The 22,545-nt window shown below is 41.3% G+C and overlaps 1 protein-coding gene across 1 annotated transcript in view; it reads right to left on the bottom strand.

The window, feature by feature from the left end:
* The window catches only part of LOC122787839 (dedicator of cytokinesis protein 7-like), a 4,057,077-nt gene that overhangs the window by 3,786,979 nt on the left and 247,553 nt on the right, over positions 1 to 22,545 (bottom strand). Inside the window, exon 4 of the mRNA XM_044054755.1 lies at positions 14,348 to 14,419. Within this exon, the coding sequence (XP_043910690.1) occupies positions 14,348 to 14,419 (72 nt within the window). The remainder of the gene's footprint in view (positions 1 to 14,347; positions 14,420 to 22,545) is intronic.

Here is a 22,545-nt window from a genome sequence, read left to right as displayed (position 1 = left end):
CATGGTGCCTCATAGCAATTCTCCAGATCTTCTTTGCAAGAAAGTAACTAGGTACATAATAGTCAATAAGGTATCAATAGCCATGCACATACAGACAGAACACTGTGTAATACTATCCATGCCAGGTGGACAGACAACTACAACCAGGTCAGACAGCATAATGTATAGTCCACCAGTTCCTCCAGGAAACAGGAAGGGGGAAGGAGGGTGGGACGCAAAAATGTAGGCAAGATGGACTACAAACATGGAACGTTATGGTAAGTACATAACTTCTTTATGTTATGTAGTCTTATCTCGTTGTAATGGGTGGCTCAAGTGAACAGACTCTTCAGCACAGTGGACTCAAAGGATGACCTGTCCTGGGAGGCCAAATCCAATTTGTAATGAGTGACAAAGGTATGAGGTCTTGTCCAAGTAGCTGCTGCACAAATGGTATCAATTGGGAGCCTACATCTAAAGGCACATGAAGTTGAAACTGCTCTTGATGAATGGCCTTTTACTTTGTTTGGTAACTGTTTGCCAGCAGCCTTGTAAGCAAATGAAATGCATTCTGAAAGACATTTAGACAGGGTAACCTTAGAAACAGGCAAGCCTTTATTTTTGTCTGAAAAGGAAACAAATAATTGGTCTGATTTTCTAAATTCTTTAGTCCTGTGTAGGTAAAACATAAGAATTCTGTGGATGTCTAATTGGTGTAGTCTGTATTCTGATTTATTAGTATGATTTGGAAAGAAAACTGGTAGTTTGGTAGTTGTGTTGAGATTATGCTCTGAACATACCTTAGGAAGAAAGGAAGGATTAGTTCTAAGTGAGAGACTATCCTTATGGAAAACAATGTAAGTAGGTCGAATGGTGAGGGCTTGCAATTTTGAAACTCTCCTGGCAGAAGTTATAGCCACTAAGAAGAATGTTTTCCAAGACAATAACTTCAGATCCGATGAAGAAGAGGGTTCAAAAGGGGAAGAAATTAAAGATGTAAGAATTAGGTTTAGGTCCCAGGGCTCTGGTGGTTGTCTGATTGGTGGTCTGAGAAAGAGGATTCCTTTCAAAAAAAGTTTTGCACAAAGAGTGGGGCATGACTGGATTTCCCATGTCGCCAAAATAGTAATCTGAGATGGCAGCTAACTGAACTCTAACAGTAGCAGCTGCAGCTCCTTCATGAAAAATGGGTGCCAGAAAGGACAGGATAGACTCTATGGGAGCTGAGTACGGATCTACGCCTTGGTTCACAGCCCAAATAGAGAACCTTTTCCATTTGCTGGAATATAATTTCCTAGTGGAAGGTTTGTGTGAAGAAATCAGAAAGTGCTTGACTGTAGGTGAAAGGGAAACACAACTGGCTATTCGTGGAACTGGAGCAGCCATGCTATCAATTTCAGGGTCTGGACAGTAGGATGAAACTGCCCTGATTGATGGATCAGGAGGTCTGGAGATGGTTCCAGAATCCATGGTTCCTCCAAGAGATAGGGCCACAGGAAGGGGAACCAGACTTGGTGAGGCCAGTAAGAAGCAATAAGGATTGGGGTACTCTTCAACAGCTTTGCTTTCTGAATCACTTTGGAATGAAAGGAGAAGGTGGAAAAGCATAAAGGAGTCCCGGAGGCCAATTGTGGACCAGAGCATCCCTGGGTGACTAGGGAATTAGGGCAAAGTAGCTGCTGCATTTGGTGTTCATGTACTTGGTGAATAGGTCGCAGCAAGGCTGGTCCCATTTGCGGAAAATCTCTTTTGCAACTTCTGAATTCAGAGACCACTCGTAAGGCATCAGAATTGCTCAACTGAGTTAATCTGCTATCACATTGGACTTCCCCGAGATGTGCATTGCTACCAGAAAGCGCTGAGTGTTCATCGCCCATTTCCATACTCTTAAGGCCTCTCGGCAAAGTGACTGAATCACAATTGTCCCTGTGGGAAGAGAACTGTGAAGTGCTTGCAACGCGTATAGCACCGCTCTCATCTCCAGAACATTTATGTGCAAGTAGTTCTCATGGTTCTGACAAGTACCTTGGACCGTCATTCCTAGATAATGCACCCCCCCATCTGGAAGGTGTCCATGGTCAAAACTGCATTTTCTTGAGGGGGAACAAGTGGGCGACCTAAATTAAGTTAATCCGTATGTAACCACCATGTTAAATCCTTCTTGCAGGAGTTTGTGATGAGACTTTGGTGAGACAGGGGAAGATTATGCATGGACCACTGGGCAAATAGTAGCCACTGAAGTACTCTCATGTGTAGATGGGCTAGGGGAACTAAGAGAATGGAGGAAGCCATAGTCCCTAAGACCTGAAGGAATATCCTGGCCTGTACTTTGTCTCTCTTCAGCTATAATCTGACTTGGTGGTGTAACGATTCTATCCTTTCTGGTGTCAGTTTTGCTGTCATGGTGGTTGAGTCTAATTCTAAGCCTAAGAATACAATGTGCTGCGATGGAGATAAGGCAGATTTTTTTAGGTTTATTGCAATGCCTAATCTGGCGCACAAGGATAGAGTCTCGTCCCTTGTTCTGATTAGTTGGTGCTTGGTAGTAGCAGTGAGGAGCCAGTCGTCTAGGTACAGAAACACCTGGAATCCTTGACGTCTCAGGTGAGCTGTTACCACTGCCATGTATTTGGTGAACACCCTGGGGGTTGTAGTGAAGCCAAAGGGCAGTGCTCAAAATTGGAAATGACTGGCTCCCAGCTGAAAGCGTAAGTGTCTTCTGGAGCGCCTGTTCATTTTGATGTGGTAGTATGCGTCCTGAAGATCTATTGAGCACATCCAATTGTCTTTCCCGATAAAGGGAAATATCGACTGCAGAGTAATCATTCAGAACTGCAATTTCTTTACAGACTTGTTGAGTTTGCTGAGATCTAGACTTGATCTTCAGTCCCCTGTCTTTTTTGGAACTAAAAAGAATCGAGAGTAAGTTCCAGATCCTGTTTGCTCTGTGGGGACTTCTTTTTTTGTAGCAACGAGATGACCTCTGATGTTGCACAGTCTAGATGAATGGGTGGCATGTCTGGTAGAGACCGGTTTACCAGGGAATCAGAAACAAAGGGAATCAGGTAACCTCTGGATACTATGGTTTGTACCCAACGATCTTGGGAAATGCTTAGCCAGACGCTTGGGTACAGTGAAAGATGACCCCCAACTGCCTCCAGAGACAGACAGTCGGGCAACCCTTCAGGGGCGATTGAAGGGAAGATCAGAGAAAGTTTCTCTATCTCCCTGATGTTGCAGACCTCCTCTGCCATGAGGATGGCGTCTTCCGTTATATCCTCCCCCTCTGCCTCTAGGGGAGGGTTGACCTTGTGCCTGAGGGAAACCTTTTTGGGATTTATGGAACCACATTTTCCCTACTGTTTGACCTTTGGGATAGGGTCTAGAAGGAAGGGAGAAATGGACTCCGACAGCAGATAAGATTTTCCCTTTCTGATCACACATGGTCAAAGTCTCTTTTACATGCGGTCCAAAAAGAGTTGAACCATCAAAGGGGACGTTGGTAAAGGAAGACTTAAAGGATTCCGTGAAGTTACAGAGATGCATCCAGAAATGTCTCCTAAGATAAATTTCTGCTGCGGCTGCCCTGCTCACTCCATCCTCTGCATAGGAAATCAGCCTCATGGAGGAGTTAGCTATCGATGTAAGAGTGGAGAGCTACGCAGATACCTTATCTGTGAATCTTGAAGCTACTGAACCTTGAAGGGTATCTCCCAACTCCTTCAGGAGATCCCTTTGAAGTCTAGAAAAATGGGACAGGTAATTCAGCGATCTTAAGGTAAATACTACTGAAGAGAAGGTACGGTTTCCATACCTATCCATCGTCCTGGACTCCTTATTAGGAGGATGGATATTAGAAGATGTCTCAGACAACTCCTTTTTCGTGGCCACTGCTACCACCATAGCATCAAAAGGACTCCTTTAGAAAGAAAGGACTTATCTTCTGGAGCAGTCATAAATTTGTTTGGCCTCCTCAGGACAGGCTCCACTGTGTCCGGGGAGGTCTAGGCTTTCTGGGATATGACCCCCAAGAGCTGGTCATAATGCGGTGTCACCCAGGAGGTGGAAGGTTGGGAACCAAAGGCCTCAAGATACACTGATTGTCCTCAGTAGGGTTAGAAGTCTTCCAATCACCCCTCTATCTAAGGATTTCAAGGATGTCAGAAAAGGAGACATCCTCAGAGGGGGATCTAGGGAACCCTTCTGACTCATCCAAATGAGTGTCAGATGTGACAAACTCAAGTGAGTCAATATGTTTCCTCTTACAAAGTCTCTTCCGAGGAAGCTCTCCAGTGGGATAATCTGGGGAAGTCTCAGAAGAGAGGATACCTCCAATGGGGACTGCTTGAGTCACTGGTTCCCTACTCTGAGGGGGTGGCGGGGGAGAAGAGGTTGCTGCCGGCTGCTGGTGGGACATCAGGTCCATGATCAGGGCTTTGGCACTGGACAAACTTTCTCTACTGCTTCGATGGCCTTTCCACCCCACTCTGAAGACGACCTCCACTGCGAGGAGATGGAAGGTCGGCTCCAAGCAGGAGGGACAGGCTCCGAAACAGACGTGAAAACCAAGCTCAGTCAAGCCGAAGCACTGAGAGGGAGGGTCGGTTCTAAAGAAAACCGGGGGTGACTATCCCCCTTGTAGTCGATTCGAGAGCGTTGACTCCCAGATCCCTTGGCTCCAGACTGAACTGCTGAGAATAGAGTTATCAGTTCTGAGGAAGCAGGAAGAATTCTCAGAACCGAAGGATCTAACATCGAAGAACCCGAAGTGTTTGGCTCCGAGAGTGAAGCAGTCGGAAGAGGAGCAGTGGATTGTAAATGGGGCGGCACCGAAGCCTTTGGGTCCGGAAGGGCTAACTTTTTAGTCAGAGCCGGGTCATAGAGCAACCTCTTCACCACCCGCTCGATGTCCTCATCTGAAACTGTCCTGGAGGAACGGGTGGAGACAGAAGGAGATCTCCTCCTTTCTAATATAGGAGACCTCAATGTTGATAAAACAGGGTCGATGGCTGGTAACTGTCTCGGTACCGAAGGTTGCTTTGGCACTGAAGAAACTGAGGGCACCAAGACAGAAGAAGCGGAATTGGAGCCAGAATTCTTTGGCTCCTTTGCTTCAGACTTTTTAGATGGCTCCGAAGCTGGAGCAGAAGATTTTCTCTTAGCAGTCTTGGGAGCTGTCTGACCAAGTTCCAGCTGTTCCTGGAAGGAACTGGTCATAAGACTCTTGTCTATTTATGTTTCCTCTCATTAAGAACCCTAGTACTGAAGGCATGGCAAAAGGTACAGGGTTTTTGTAAGAGATCTTCTCCCACACAGTACACACATCTAGTGTGACTGTCAGTCATTGAAATCTTTTGTGAACACTTGTCACATTTTTTGAACCCCAATAGGCGGTGTTCCTTATGTTCTCTGTCTTTTTCTTTGGACATTGCTGACAAGAAAACAATGCTAACAATGCTAACAATTTCCAACAACACTAACTATAACAACACTACTAAACTAACAGTAAAGTTATGAAGAGAAGAAAAGGTTTTTTTTTGAAAGACTAACATTCAGGGAGGAAAGGCCCACTCATTTAAACGGGCAACTACGGCCCCCTAACTAAAACGGGCTGTACAATCCTAAAGGATGGAATAGGGGATCAAGCACTCAGTAACAATCACACAGGTAAAAGCTAATAACTATTAAAAGTAGAAAGTGAAGAAAAAGGGACGAAAAATACAAGATTTATCAAAAAATCTTCTACTTAGCCAACGAGCCACTAAGGAGATAACCTCAAAGTTTTCGTGAAAAACAAGATCTTTGGAACTGCCATGAGGCACCATGAGATAGGGGTTAGCCTTGAGCCAGTAAAAGCTCTCGAGTTTAAGTATTGTCCAAGTCGGAGCAGAGTATCGTCTCAAAACCCATCCAGCAACAACTACGACGAGATAGGACTACATAACATTGAAATTTTAAATATATTTCCTCTAAATGTACAAAGAAGGAAAAGCAGCAACTTTAGAGTAGTTTCAGTAAATGCAAACAGTATTATTAACACCATAAAAAGAATAGGGATACTGGAATGGTGTGCTAAATGTGATGTGGGTGTTATTCTGTTATAGGATGTAAGATTCCTGAGAACTGAAGACTGGAAACAGAAACATTTTGGAGAGGAAATATAACATGGAACTTAGGAAGCAAACGTTCTTCTGGAACAGCTGTGTTGTGTAAAAACAGTGAAAATAATAGATGTAATATTGGTAAGGAGAAGGTTAATCTTTGTGGATGTGAGCTGGACCAAACATGTTTCAATATTAGATTCTCTGGTGGTTAACATGAAAAAAAGAAGTTATGTCTTACCATAACATTCCATCTGTGTTGTTCATCTTCTTTCATTCATCACTGATGGGTTCAGTTCTCAGCCCTCGGAACCGAGTAGGCCTTTTTACCAAGCTCATGCCAGCCAAAAAACTCTCGAGTTAAGTCTCTACCCAGAATGCCATCTTCCTTGTTACCTCAGATTGAGTTTGCTAGAGAAAAAGAAGTAAAGCTGAGGCCACTTCTGCGCAAATGCCCTAGGGCACCACTTTGACCCAAAGTATCCCCCAGGAGCTTTTGGAGGGGGAAGGAGGGTGGGATGTGATGAATGAAAGAAGATGAACAACACAGATGGAACATTATGGTAAGACACAGCTTCTTTATCTGATGTTGCTAATCCCAAGCTACCTTGAGGTCCATGGGTGGCCCTTATGGAAGAACATTCTTGAGTACCATTGAGCCGAAGGCAGCTCTCCCTCTGGAAACTAAGTCCAATTTGTAATAATTGATAAAGGTATGAGGCTTAGCCCAAGAAGCTGCTGCGCAGATGTCATCCATGGAAGCCCTGGAATGGAAGGCTACAGATGTTGCCATAGATCTAGTGGAGTGAGCTTTAACTTTTGGCATAGGTTCATTATTGAGGGAATAGATGAAATGTATGCAGTCCCTTAGCCATTTTGATAATGTAACCTTGGAAACAGCCTCTCCCATTCTGGGCCCAGAAAAGGAGATGGAAAGCTGTTCAGATTTACGGATAGGTTTGGTCCTGTCTAGGTAAAATCTTAATTGTCTATGTACATCTAAGGAGTGAAGGTAATACTCTCCCCTACTGGCAAAATTCAGAAAGAACACTGGTAGATCAATGGTATGGTTAATGGAAAATTCAGAAATAACTTTGGGAAGGAAGGATGGATTCGTTCGAAGTGATACACTGTCTTTATGAAAGACCAGATAGGGCCTTTTGATACACAATCTCTGCAGCTCTGAGACTCTTCTGGCAGAGGTAATGGCTACCAAGAACAAGGATTTCCAAGACAAAAACTTTAGGTCACACTTTGCAGCAGGTTCAAAACGTTTTTGAGTCAAAGACTGAAGGACTAGTGTGAGGTACCATGGTTCCACAGGCTGTCTGACAGGAGACCTGATATGAGAGGTCCTCGTGAGGAAAGCCTTGCAAAGCCATAAAGAGATAAGAGGTGTGCTATCTATACCATTGTGGAAACTGGAAACTGCTGCTAGATGTACTTGTATGGTAGAGGCAGAGGCCCCATTATCAAAAAACTTAGCCAAGTACTGAAGCACTACAGTTACTGGAGCCGAATATGGGTCTAGCATGCTATCCTTGGACTAGATGGAGAACCTTTTCCATTTATCCTGATATACTCTTCTGGTGGATGGTTTGTGCCTGTAAATATGTACATTTTGTAAACAGAAACAGAAAAACACTTTGGTAAACCAGTAGTTGGAAAGAGCTCACCAAATAGTGAAATCAAAACTCTTTAATAACAAAATAAAACCATGGTTAAGCGCTTTCGTCAGTTAGCAGACATCATCAGAACCACTAATAAGAAAAAACACTCATTTAAATAATCCGGGAAGTGTATACCACTTCCCTAATCATCCAATTACATACAGCTAATTAAGACAGTACTTGGAACAATCCAAGTGTATATCCTAAAATACATCTAAAAATAAAACGTACACTATTTGAAAATAAAAGGATTTGAAAATTGTTGTATAAACAAATGAAAGCACAGATACACAAATACATACAAAAATAACCAAATACAGATAAATCGTAAAACTTTAAACTATTGAATCAGTCAGCCACTACCATTTTTGTGGGAAAAAAATTCTCGTACCTGTACAGCTCTAGAAACTATACCTATATTGTGTCTTTTCTTAAGCTCACTGGAAATAGAAATAAATTCATTAATGCCAGGTGTATTGGCAGCATCTAACCTAAGCTGCCATACCAACTTTCGATGTAGTAAGAAATTTTTCAAATCACCACTAAAAGGCTTGATAGACACCTGTTCTAAAATGAAAAATTTGAACTTGTCAAAATTTTCACGTCATTGAATGTCATGCCAAAGCACTCTGTTATCCAATCTTTAAATACTATATTGGCGTTGCTAAATTCTGTGGCTCAATCCATTAACCATCTTGCCCACACAGAAGGCCTGGCAGCACGTGCAGAAAGTGAGGTACGCCACCCTTTCTGACCAACAATTATATTTTCCACCACACACACACCTATTAATCTTGTTGTGCAACCAACCAGTATAATTTTCTTCAATATATTTACACTGGTTTTATCTCCCACACTTCAGTGTAACTGGCCAGATGCCCCACACCAATGTGTGGTGTTCTTTCTAAAAGATCTTTGATGTTGTATTTTCTCTTTTAAGCAAAACTGGGTCTCAGTGTTCCAATAGATCTAGTATTCTCATCACAATTAAACAAAGACCAATTTTTAATAATAATATTTTCTATACCTTTAACATCTAAAGTACAGTGTAACACCATGTTGTTACACATACTGATGGTATCTCTTTTGGCCTTTTCATTTTCTTTAAAAAGACCATACTTAATAATACGGCCATATTTCCTATGTCTCTCAGAGGTAATCTCAGATGCAATTTTGTATAAAAGATCAATGGGAAAACCTCTGTCAAGGAACATGTCCCTAAGCACACAAAATTCATTTTCACAACAGTTATCATCTGATGTAAATCTAGATGCCCATATAAATTGACTTTTAGCAATACCCCTTTTCTGATGAAAGGGGTGGCAACTAGAATAAAATAAAAAAAAGCGTTACAAAAAGTGGGCTTGCGGTACAATCTTGTCTCCAAACCAAAAAAGGGGGACCAAGAAATTTTTATATCCAAAAAATTAATTTCATTCAAACCGATGTGGTGAGTCTGTCCACAAGTTGGTCAACTCTGTTACCTCTAACCTGTTGTTTGACCAACACCAATTTGAATTTCAACAAGTTTATTTTAAGGGTAGACAACAGAATGAGAAAAGTAAAGATTAGGAAAGACAAAAAAACTTTTACAGGATGAGAAGTACTACAAACAGAAAAGAGTTTACACCCACCTCCAGCTATGCAAGGCCGACATGAATATGTTGCAACACCAACTAGTGATATGGAACAAGATTCAGGGATGCTCTCTGAACAGATGATCCCTTTAGATAAAACCCCCCTGCGAAGATCAGAGAGGATAAGAAACAAATGGAGTGTCAATGGTACGAACGAGAATCAAAACAGTTGGACACCAAACAACCATAAGAAGCAGGGACAGAAACAGAAGCAAAGGAATCAGTGCTGGTAATATTTTTGAGTCCATTACAAGGATATACACTTGAATTGTTCCAAGTACTGTCTTAATTACGTGTATGTAATTGGTTGATTAGGGAGGTGGGATACACTTCCTGTGTTATTTAAATGAGGGTTTTTTCTTATTAGTGGTTCTGATGATGTCTGCTAACTGATGAAAGCACTTAACCACGTTTTTATTTTGTTATTAAAGAGTTTTGATTTCACTATTTGGTGAGCTCTTTCCTGACTACTGGTTTGCCAAAGTGTTTTTCTATTTTTTTTGGTGGTTCACACTTTCCAGGTTGTCTTTCTTTTTTTTTTTTGTAAACATGTAAATGTGTTTTTTTCTGTTGTGTAAAATAAAGGACCTTCTCTTTTCAATAGGCACCATGAGATCTTCTACACCCACCTACTCTACCAACTCAATCAGATGGCGCCACAATTTAAGCATCGCATCCAAAGGATGACACACTCAGAAGTGGAGTACCTCCTAATGCTGCAGTGCAAAAATGGGTTTGGCTACTTGTCGATGAGGACTCAGCCTACTACAACCTTCACAAGGGATCCATGCCAATGATGGGAGGGGTCTATTTGCCCCCTACTGGCCAGTTTGTGCCCACCATAAACCCAAGCATCCTAGGTCAACAGGCTATAGGCCAGCTGGTGTCCAGTTGTCCAGCTCCGAGTGAAAGCTGGATGTAAAACCAGTCAACCTGCCAAATATAAATGAAGGATTGCGACCATCAACAAAGGTTCACAATGCAGCTAGGAAGTGGAGGACTTGATGGTATGGTGGCAATGCAGCAAAGCCACATGACTTGAGATCCACAGTCTACTACTCAAGAGGAGGACAGACTAGAAATGGTGCAGGAATTGTGGTAAGGGAGAGGCTTCAGGAGACAGGGATGTCATTAGAATTAGCGACAGACTCACGGCAATCAGATTCCCATGTAAGTTTAGGGAACTATTCATAATCTCAGCCTAAGTCCCACAGAAGGGTTGTGGTGCAGTGTTTTTCTAGACCTTCTAGATAAAGCAGGAGTTGATAATGGAAGACCTGAATGCACATATTGGGACAGACAGAAGAGCATGCCTGGGTCCACAAGGGTGTGGCAACAGGGAAGAAAAGAAAGAAAAAAAAGAGGTGAGGTCATTCTAGACTTCTTCCTGGCAAATGCCTTAATGGTGGTCAACACACTGTTCAGCAAAACAGACTGTTACAAGGTCAGATACATGCAACAAGTAGACTTCCTCCTAAGGAAAAGGCATTGGTGTAGAACCCATGATTGCAGATCCATCCACAGTGAAACAGATAGCCTATAGCATAATTCATTGGTTGTCATAATCAGTTACAATTAGACAGGGTTCTAAGGTTAACATAAACTAGGCTGAAGACCTGGAAGTTGACTGGAGAAATCACACATATTAAGGAATTACACAAGGCTCTAGCACCTCAGGAAGAGGAGGAAATAGGTGAAATTGAAGAATGGCAGTGCCTCAAAACAGCATGTGTGAAGCATATAAAGCATATCCAGCTGAGCCAGGAGTGGAAATAAGGTACAAAAGGAAAGATGGTGGTGGAAGTCCAGGAAGTCATCAAAAGAAAAAGAATGCAGGAAAAAGTAGGAGATATAAAAAGATGGACCAGGCTAAGAAGGAATACTGGTTGGCTAACAAAGAAGATGCAATAGTGAGAAGTGATTCATCAAAGACACTCTACCAGCTTCTGGAAAGTGTGTCCGTGTAGGATAGGTTGCAAGGCAAAGACAGACAGATAAAGAAAGTACTCAATGGTCACACTTCATAATGGAAGCCACAACAGACTGTTCAGAAGTCTCCAGGCCATCAAAGGTTGATGGAAGGAGTACGTTCTGCAGCTTTTGAATGAAGAAAACCTCACATATGCTATACTAACCCCAACACAGTCTACAATAAAAGAGGAGTAGCCCACCATAGAACAGCAAACAGCACTATAGAAAATGAAGTCGGGGAAAGCAGAAGGCTCAGATGAGGTCATAGCAAATATGATCAAGATATTGGCTGAGTTAGAGGAGAAATGGCTCGAGGATACTCATAGCAGTGTGAAGAGAAAGACATAAGCATATTAGTGCGAGTGTACAAGAAAGGTGATATTCACAACTGTGGTCATTATAGAAGTAGTAAACTCCTGTCATACTAAATGAAAGTTCTGGACAGGATGATTAAATAGGCAGAAAGTAAGATGGAGGATAAGCAGTTCAGATTCAGATCAGGATGCAACACAACTGTCTTGATGTTTTCAGTGAGAGAGATAGTTAAGAAGAAGCTAGAAATGAGGAAAGTATCCAAAGTGGGCATTCCTAGACTTAGAGAAAGCATATGACAATGTCCCAAGAAACTGATTTGGCCAGTCTTACAATTGTGTGAAGTCCCAAAAACATTGGTAGAATTAGTCCAGACTATTACAAGAATCCAATGAGTCAAGTACAAACAGTGCTGTCTCACAGAGGAGTTCCCAATGTGAGTGGGTGTACATCAGGGTTCAGCTCTGAGCTCACTGCTGTTCATACTTATGATGGACTAAGCTGGAGGGAACATATCAGCAAAGCTGCTGTATGACGACAATGTGGCATTACATGTAGACTCTGAGCAAGAACTTCAGCAAAGGGTAGGGGAATGCAATGCAAAACTGAAAGCACATGGGATGAAAATGAGTACAGATAAGACAGTTATATGTCAGCAAGTGGGGGAAATCAGAAACAATTGAAAACTGAAAAAGAGTGGAACAGGTTATATCTTCACGTATATCGGAGAGGTGGTTGAAGAGAAAGGAAATCTGAATGAGGAGGTCAAAGCTAGAAGCAAAGGGGCTGCAGCCTATGGCAGAGAGTGAATGTTTTTCACATGCTGCATTTCTCGTGTTATGGAAGACCTCAAATGGCTTATCAACATTAAATCTAGAAGATGATGTTTCACTTTTAACATTTGCTCTCGCCTTTTGATTTTTTTCTGACAAAGTTCTCCTCCTCCATTTTTCACTTTCCCTCACAATCTGATTGTTGTGATCATTCAGCTTATTTATAAGTCCTCTTCTACCTTACCCTAGAGACCACAGATGCTACTTATTGGTTCTCCAAGATCTCACTCCATAGAGGACAAAGCCTACTAGCTACTCCATGAGATCAAGGTCTCCATAATCATGCAGCAGCTTCTTCCTGCATTGATGATCTTCAACTTCATGATCATCTTCATTGTCATCATTTCATGTTCATCATCATATAATCATCATGACTTGTTAATCATCTTCACAGATGCACACACTGTTCCATAAGTTCTCATTCCAACATTAACCTTCACTATATAACTCAATTTACTGAAGGATTGTCATGGAGGTGATTCATACAACCTGAGATGTTTTCAGAAAAATGATCATCCCTGGTAGGCAAACCTTTATTCAGCATTACATCTGCATTACTGCATGCAAGACACCTTATCAGATTCTAATTTGTTTTATTAAATTTTACTTGACTATAACTTCATTACATATTTATTGTATGATCGAGTGACTGATGAAGTGACACAGAATACAGCATAATTAATGTTGAAATAATTTGCTGATACAGAAAATGCTCCTCTCCACTTCAACTGACTCCACAATTGCATCATCAGAAGGTAAGGCCAGATAGCATGCAGTTAGAAAGTAATTGGGCAGTTCTTTACCATACACTAAGTACAAACACAAGTCTAACGATCCATACCTTCTTTCAAGTTACTATACAGCAGAATTTCCTCTTTCCTATTTACAATCCCAGTGCCATATTCCTAAAAAACTTTATGCAGTTCCCTACAAATTTTGTCAGAAATGCCTGGGAACGTGTAATAAATGCAACACAGAAAAATATTCTGGTTGCACTTTCGGATCCAACTCTAAAACTCTAGACCTATCATCTTCCATCTTCAAATATTACATTTTTAAACTTTTTAGTATGTCTAACTAATATACTCCCTCCAGTGTGTTCCCCAATCATATCCCTAACTACCTATTCATTCATCTCTCTACAAATGATCGTGATTCCCTTACAGGATCTCTGATGGAATGTAGTTAATTGCTCACAGAAAAGTATAGGTGATTGCTCCAGAGACGTTTCTTTTAATTTAGCATATTTATCTTATAAATAGACTTTTTAGCAAATTTATGTAACAACTAACAATTTATTAAAATCTTACTCTAGGTAAGTTAAGTAAACAATCCCAGCATCCATTAAACAATGTTATTCTTCACTCCGTGATGTATTTCCTTTCAAATCTGGTGATTCCACTAATATAGCCAAAGGCTACAAAGTACAATGGACACAACTATAACGGTAACCGACACCCTTGTTAAAACTCATCTTTAGAGATAGCAAGCTTACATGTATACTCTCCCTTACTTTTAAGCTTCATAAAGTTAATCATACTACCTAAAATAAATTGGTTTTAAAAACTTGATGTACACTAGTACTTGCTCACTCCTCATATTTGCCAGAGCATGTTGTTTATATTTTATTGAGTTAATTTTAACACTTCTTTATATCATCATATCATAAAAACAGACTGTACAAAAAGCAAAGTGCAGTATTTTTATATACAAGTGTGAGTTGAACAAAAGGAACTAGTCAAGTAATGAAATAAACAACTGAATAAACTATTTTGTTTAACTTTTACATTCTGTATGAAAAATGTATATATACTTCTGATCGAAAGTATAGAAATGTAAATTACCTTCGAGTAAAAACTACCCAGTCCTTTGTATATGTTTTAACACAGTCCTGGACTTGTTCATTGAGATCATCACTGGAAAAAATGTAATAACAAAATTATGATAAACATTTTATATACACTATAATTTTTCAAGACAGAATACATTCAGTATAGTAAATATTACTTAAAACATTTGGTTCATATGCTACTTTTCACCTCATTGTCATTTGTCTGTCATCAAGATATACATTGAAATAATGTCGCCATATCCCAACTGTTCAGAAGTGTTTTATTAAAATAAAAAGTTAAATAAAACACTGCAATCAGTGTCCCTGCCACACCAAAGGGACTCTGCATTCAGTGTCCCTACCACACCAAAGGGACTCTGCATTCAGTGTCCCTGCCACACCAAAGGGACTCTGCATTCAGTGTCCCTGCCACACCAAAGGGACTCTGCATTCAGTGTTGCTGCCACACCAAAGGGACTCTGCATTCAGTGTCCCTGCCACACCAAAGGGACTCTGCATTCAGTGTTCCTGCCACACCAAAGGGACTCTGCATTCAGTGTACCTGCCACACCAAAGGATACTGCATTCAGTGTTCCTGCCACACCAAAGGACACTGCATTCATTCACCCTGCCACACCAAAGGACACTGCATTCAGTGTCCATGCCACACCAAAGAACACTGCATTCAGTGTTCCTGCCACACCAAAGGACATTGCATTTGTCACCCTGCCACACCAAAGGATACTGCATTCAGTGTCCCTGCCACACCAAAGAACACTGCATTCAGTGTCCCTGCCACACTAAAAACACTGCATTCAGTGTCCCTGCCACACCAAAGAAGCATAGCAGTTACAATGTCATTCATATTGTTTCAAGTAGTCCAGAAAATAAAGTTTTCATCAAATCACAGCTGATCTTATCTAAGGATGCAGCATCTTTCATTGACCTTTACTTTCTCGTTTTTTCTTTGAAACGTTTTGTTTATATTTATGCCCTCAACATCAGTCCATTGCTATTCATGGCAGATAATTTATCTACACCTCAACAAGCTTATTCTTACAAGATTCTGAACATCTTTAAGAAATGATCCCCTTACCTATCTAGTCTACTGCAGTCAAAAATGTACTGTTGGTAAAACAGTGTCATGTTACACTGGATTTTTCTTTCTGCAAAAGAAACCTTGCCACAAGCGTAATGGAGATCTATTGTTTGCTTATTTTAAAGCCTATTTTTCAAGTCAGGTAGATAAATATCCTTCCTAAGTTTGCAGCATCCCAAACCACCCAATTCTATGTCTGATTGCATAGTGGCAAGGCCTGTGAGAATTGCAAAACAATTCCTATATGGAGAGTAAAGCCTTGGGAAAAGCTCCTTGAAAATCTCTTTATTACCTCCTGGTGGAAAGAAATCTTAATCAGTAAAACTCTTGCATAAAAAATAGTTATAGATAAATATAACTAAAATGCAAATCATTAAGATTGCCTAATACAGAAATAATGCAAGTGATACAGTACAGTAGGTGGGAAGAATCAATCTTCAAGGCTAACTTTCGGATGATGTACTGTGCCCCATTTTCAGACTCCTCCGTGAACTTAAGATAGAACAGTAGCTCACATCACATCAGAGCTGGCCAACCTTCAGGGGTCTGTATTTCCCAGTAAGGAGATGGTACACTCACTACAGGATGATGACATGAAAGAGTTAGAACAGAGGACTTCCAGGAGGATAAGAGATGATGAAAAGAGGTGGCACTAATAGTGCCTTCTGAGAAGGCGGCATCAACAGCAGACACTAAGGAGTCAATTAAGTGTAAAAAGACATGATGCAGTAGATTCTATAAAGTACAGTTGTGCAAGTTGTACTTGCCCATAACAGTAGAAGTTCAAATTCCTCACTGCTGCAGTAGCCATTAGGCTATATGGGTTGTTACCTTCCTAGGAAGCAACAACAACAAGCCAGCCAGCTTCCAAAAGCTCTGGCTCCATCCACACCTTCACTCTGACTTCCGATTGGCTAATCCCAAGAAAAATCAGTATTTGTGCAGAGAACTGTAATGTGAACTGGAAACAACAAAGAGCCTTAAAATTTTCCTGAAGCCTATGGCATTTGAGTAATAGGTTCTGTATGGTCAACATTTTGAACTTTGGAACTTTTATGTAAAGATTTAGAAATGAAAGATCTAGTACTGGCCTCCAAGAGGGCTCTTTCTTTGATACCAGAAACATTCCAGAGTAGAAGCCTCTGCCCCTTTGACCTAAAGACACTGGGCTCTATCACACCCTGGGTGCGTAAAGACTGAAGAACCCGAGAAAAAAATTCTGTTTGCTTTGGAGGGTGGGAAGGAATTCCCTAAAATGTTTTTAGTATCCAGTGCGATCTGTAACTCTTCTGCACCACTTTTAGCTCCCAAGAATCAGAAACAATCCTTTACCAGAAGTGGTATTGAGCACCAGTTTGTGGGACAGATTTTAAGACATATTGGCCAGGGGAGAGGGAAAAGAGTAAGGAGTGCTGGCATAATCATTCCGTATTACTGTTCTGTCACTTTTTCTGAAAACAGCACCCCCCCCCCCTTTTTTTTCCATTTGTTTGATGTCAACTGGCCGTCTCTTTTTTGCATTTTGTTTCCCAGAAAAAGACTGGTTTTGTTTATTTGATTCTTTTTGTGTATGAAAGAGGCCTATAAGATTTGTACTGAGGTACATAAAATATCTTAGAAACTCAGTGAAGCAGTTACTCTCAGTCATATTGTTAAATAACCTGGTTACAGAAGAACCAAACAATAACTCCTTATCTAAAGCTGAATCCAAGATTTCAGGACTTTACCTCATGAGCAAACTTTTGGTTTCTCACCAAGCATGTCTTTTCAATACTATAGATATACGAAAAAGGGTAGTTTTCTTCTGTTGTTAGAGTGGAAGCTAATTCCCTCAGACTGTCCATGTGGCAAAGCATACATTTTTCACATATATGCCTGGCAATTATGAAGGCTACAGTGGAAGAAGAAAAAATTCTCTTACCTATATCCTTCTTTATCACCCGGTATAGGGTTGGTATTGAGGACCAACATTTTTGCCAGCAGGGTACGCTGTTGAAATTTCTGGTCGATCAGCTCTGAAGTGACAGAAAGTCATTATTCTGAGATACCTTATACAGCTTATCTGCTTTGTTAGGAATTGACACCTGGGTATCATAATGATTATAGACAGCATTAGGCACTTCCTCCAGGGCTAGAAATACAGGAGGGATGGGAGTGGGATGCAGTATATTCATTTGTAGTACATCATAACATCTCCTTAGTTCAGGAGGATCATAAATTTGTTCCTATAAAAATCTCATTCATCCAGGCAATGGTTTGATTAAAAGAAAAATTTCCTCCTGTGAAGGAATTAAAGTTTTCCACAAAATCGAAGAGTAGGGTATGGGAATCTGCAGAACTACTCCTATCTCTGTACAAATCGGTATCATCATACCTTATTTCCTCAGGGGATGCCCATCTGTAAAGGCTCCTGCATAATCAGAGTTCCTGAATGTAATGCCTGTCTAGGAACAGGTGTTACAGCATAACAGGGCAGACTAAGAGGAAGGATGTTTGCCTGGTCTAATGGTCTATTGCCCCAATTACCCACAGAATAATCTCCTGGTGTGTCTGCCAGACCTACAGAAGATGCTCTCTTCATGACAATGTCAGACACTGGAACAGCCAAAGTGGACATGGCTGACTCCGTGGCTCATGCTGGCTGCAAGGACTACAAAAGAGGAAACCGGAGAGGTGAGAGGTCTGAGGAACAAATCAGTGGTACTGCAGGTGCACGCCAAGTCTGCAGAATGGTAAGGACTCCTTGGGAAGTGATTTTCTTTCTTTCTAGGTACTGCAGGAGAAGATCCAACTGGATTGGAGTGAGTGTCCATACTACAACTGGAGAAGAAACACCAAAAGTCGCAAGCATTGCTGGAGTAAGTCGGTCGGAAAGGTAAGCTGTCACTGAGTGCTCACAAGCAGCACACTTACAATCACATCACTTTCTCTAGTCTCTTAATATATAAAAGAGGGAAAAGTAGAACAGAACTGCCCTGTCAGTATTGTTCACATACACAAAATTAAAATGGCAGGTACGTTATCATGAAGTAAGCACAAGCATTACATTAACACTTAAAAATCCATCCATTCCTGATTCAACTTTTCTGTCAGACACAAGTCAAAGTTTACACAAGCAGCACATAAACACCAAGTAAAAATAGTCACCAACAGGAAAATTCTGATTATATGAAAAAATACCATGTTTCTAAATGGGGAAATACTTCTTTTAGTGAAAAAAAAATAAAATATTTTTCTTAAAAGGGTAGTACTTCTTGAGTACAAGGGGGATTCTCCAGTGGGGACTTATCTGCCAGAAACAAAGATCTCAGCCAATTGCAGCTCCTGTAAAGCCCAAGAGAGATGCTTCTTCTCAAGATGGCAAGAAAGTTCTGAAGAAAGCTTCATTCTGAGTGCTGATTTCCTTCCTTAGGATTAGCCAATCGGTAGTCATAGTAAAGGAGATAAGGGGGGGGGGGCATAGGTTTTTAAAGATGACCATTTGTTTCTTAGGCAAGAAACAATCCATATAGCCTAAAGGCTATTGCAGCAGTGGGAAGGATTAACATCTTTTATAACTCTTAACACAGATATGTACACCTATTATTTTTGCTTATTCATTGCAGTTCTCTGACCTAGCTGATTACTAAAAGCATAGCTCCTTCATCCAGGGAAGTCATTGTCACCTTCTGTTCATCCCTAATCAGGCTCATAATCAAACACAGTGACCCCTCTCCCATGTACAGCTAGGATTACATTTCCTAAGAAAATTTCAGATATAAGCTCCTTAAATTGCACATATACATTAAAAGCCCTGACACTTTGCCCAGACTCCTCTAGGCTTTTTTACAGCAACCTTTACTTGGCCTACAGACTTGCGAAAGATCCAGTCCCGCTTAAACTCTTATGCCTCTGAAGAGCTACAAATACTCCCAATACACAGCTGAAGGACTTAAACCTACATTGCAATACAAGGAGAACCCGTTTATGAGATAGGCATCTGTCTCAAAGGATCTCCTACCAATGGAACAAGTTCCCACTCCATACTAAACAAAATAGCTCTCCAAGTAAATCCTTCTATGAGCAGTTTATTTTTAATATACAATTCTGCAGTACTAAATTACTTACCCAAATATTACACAAGTTCACTGATTTCTGGAATATTCAGCATGGATTTGGAAGAGTTTTGCTCCAAGTTGAAGACAATTAGCCACCTTGCATGCTTATCCATAATGCACCTCGGTGTATGAAATCTCCTTCTGCAGTGGGTGCCTTTTTTTTATTTATTTATTTTTTTTCAAAATTCAAACACCAGTCACCTCGCCTTGGCATGTTCACCCTGCAGTATGCAGTTACAGTAAGATAAAAAGAAGTTATGCTCTTACCATAACATTCCATCTGTGTTGTTGATCTTCATTCATTCTTGACAATTGGGTCTCAGTTCTGTCCTCGGAACTGACTTGGCCATTGTAACAAGCTCGTGCCAGCCAGAAACTCTTGAGCTAAGGATACCCATAGTGCCTCTCTTCCCTTCCCTTCATTTTGAGTTTGCCCATAGAAATCAAGAAGCGGAAGCTTTTTCTGACCAAATGCCCTACTACTGAACCAAGACTAGTTCCGAACCTCCAGGAGCCTTTGGAGGGGGTGGGATATCACAAATGAATGCAGATTGACAACACAGATGGAACATTATGGTAAGAACATAGCTTCTTTATCTGATGTTGTCAATCTTCATTCATTCATGACAGTTGGGACAGAGTCCCTAGCTACTTTATGTCCCGGGAGGCCCTATGGAAGGATATTCCTGAGCACCATAGAGCCAAAGGATGCTCTCCCCCTGGAGACCATATCCAATTTGTAATGAGTGATAAAGGTATGAGGGGCAGCCCACATAGCTGCTGCTCAAATGTCATCTATGGAGGCTCTAGAATGAAAGGCCACCAAAGTGGAAACTGATCTGGTAGAATGAGCCTTGACTCATTTTATTTTGACGATAAACAAAGGTGATACAATCTGTCAACGATTTTGACAAGGTGACTTTGGAAACTGGTTTGCCTAGTAGAGGACCTGAAAAGGACAAGAACAGTTGGTCTGATCTTCTGAAGGATTTCGTTTTGTCCAACTAAAAATGTAATTGTGTACATCCAGCAAATGCAAACAATATTTTCCTTTGTTTGAAAAATTTGGGAAGAAAACTGACAGGTCAATGGATTGGTTAATATTTGAGTCTGAGACAACTTTGGGTAGAAAGTAGCGGTTAATCCTAAGGGATACTCTCTCTTTATGAAAAATGATGTCTAGGCGCTTTACACACAAGGCCTGCAATTTCTGATATTTTCCCGGGTGAAGTGATGCCTACCAGAAATAAGGTCTTCCAAGATAAAAATTTTATATCACAGGTGGCTGCTGGTTCAAAGAGCTGATGAGTCAAAGTTTGTAAGACTAACATCAAATTCCAAGGTTGAAAGGGCTCTTTAAAAGGTGGCTTTAAATGCATAACTCCCTTTAGGAACGTTTTGCAGGGGCAGTGAGATATCTGGGAAAAATCATTGAAGCCATTATGGAAATCTGTAATAGCCTCCAAATGAACTCTAATAGTAGAAGCTGAAGATACTGACTGGAGTAAAGTTGACAAATATTCTAACACTTTATTAATTGAAGCTGAAAAGGGGTCAAGCCCTTCTCCATGAGACCAGATCACAAATCTGTTAAATTTACTACGATAAACTTTCCTGGCGGACAGTTTTTAGGAAGCCAGAAGTATCTTTTGCACTGGGGAAGACAGATTATTCTGCCTGGAAATTACCAGAAGTGGAGGTACCAAGCGGACAGCTTGAGAGTTGGTAGGTTGGGATGGACCAGCCCCTGAGGATGAGACAGTAGTCCTGGAGTTGGGTCCAGAGTCCACAGACAGTGAACTAGGTGAGACCAAAGAAAGGGGAAACAGACTTGACGGGGCCAATAAGGTGCAATGAGGATCACTTTGCTTCTCAACCATTGTGTTTTCTTCAAAAACTGGGGTATTAGGGGAATGGGAGGAAAGGCATAAAGCAGTCCCGGGGGGGGGGACCAATCATGCAGAACAGCATCTCAGGGACTCCTTCTGAGGGGGGATTATGGTGAAGTAGCTGCTGCATTTGTGGTTCGTGGGAGATGCAAACAGATCGCAGCAAGGCTGACCCCAACAATAAAAGATCTCCATCGCTACTATGGGATTGAGAGACCACTCATGAGGCAGGAGAAAGCATCTGCTTAGTTTGTCCTCAATCACATTGGAATTTCCAGGAATATGTATTGCTATCAGAAAAAGGTTGGAGGAGATCGCCCATTGCCATACTCTCAGGGCTTCTGACATAATGGATAGGATCTGGTTCCTCCCTGTTTGTTGATGTACCAGATGACGGACATGTTGTCTGATTGGATAGCAATTGTCCCCAATGGAAGGGCAGATTGGAATGCTTGCAACGCTAAAAGCACCACCCTCAGTTCTAGGACATTTATATGCAAATTGGCCTCTAAGGGGGACCAAGTGCCTTGGACTCTCGTTCCCTGAAAATGTCCCCCGACCCCATCAGGGATGCATCAGTGGTCACTAAGGCCTTGGGCTGTGGGGGTGAAAAAGGGTGACTCCATAACTCCTCTTCTGGCTTCATCCACCAATTCAGATCCTGCTTGTATCGATTTGTTATGCGGGTTGGATAAGACATGGGGTGAGTTAACAGAGACCACTGTGACGCAATCACATGTGGAATCTTGCCAGGGGAACTAGCGCTGTTGTCACTGCCATTGACCCTAGTAGTTGTAGGACCAAGCGAGCTGAGACTATGTCTTGAGAGAGTATCGCTTGGAGCTGTGACCTTAACCTATGTAATCTGTGAAGAGGTAGAGCAACCAGAAAGGATCTTCTGTCGAATGCTGCTCCGATGATTTCTAAGCTTTGAGTGGGTACCAGTTTTGACCTTTCTTTGTTTACTGAAATGCCTAAGAGCTCTGCCAGATCCAGAGTGTAGTATAAGGTGTGAAGCAGTAGATGCCTGGTGGGGGTGATAAGGAGCCAGTTGTCTAAATATGGAAACACCCAGAATTCTTGCAGTTTCAGATGAGCTGCTGTCGCTGCCATACATTTGGTGAAC

Source organism: Protopterus annectens, chromosome 13.part0, assembly GCF_019279795.1.
Source record: "Protopterus annectens isolate FY-2018-M chromosome 13.part0, PAN1.0, whole genome shotgun sequence".
NCBI classification, from domain to species: domain Eukaryota; kingdom Metazoa; phylum Chordata; order Ceratodontiformes; family Protopteridae; genus Protopterus; species Protopterus annectens.
The sequence above is the reverse complement of the archived record's forward strand: the minus strand, read 5'-3'. Positions and strand labels throughout refer to the sequence as shown.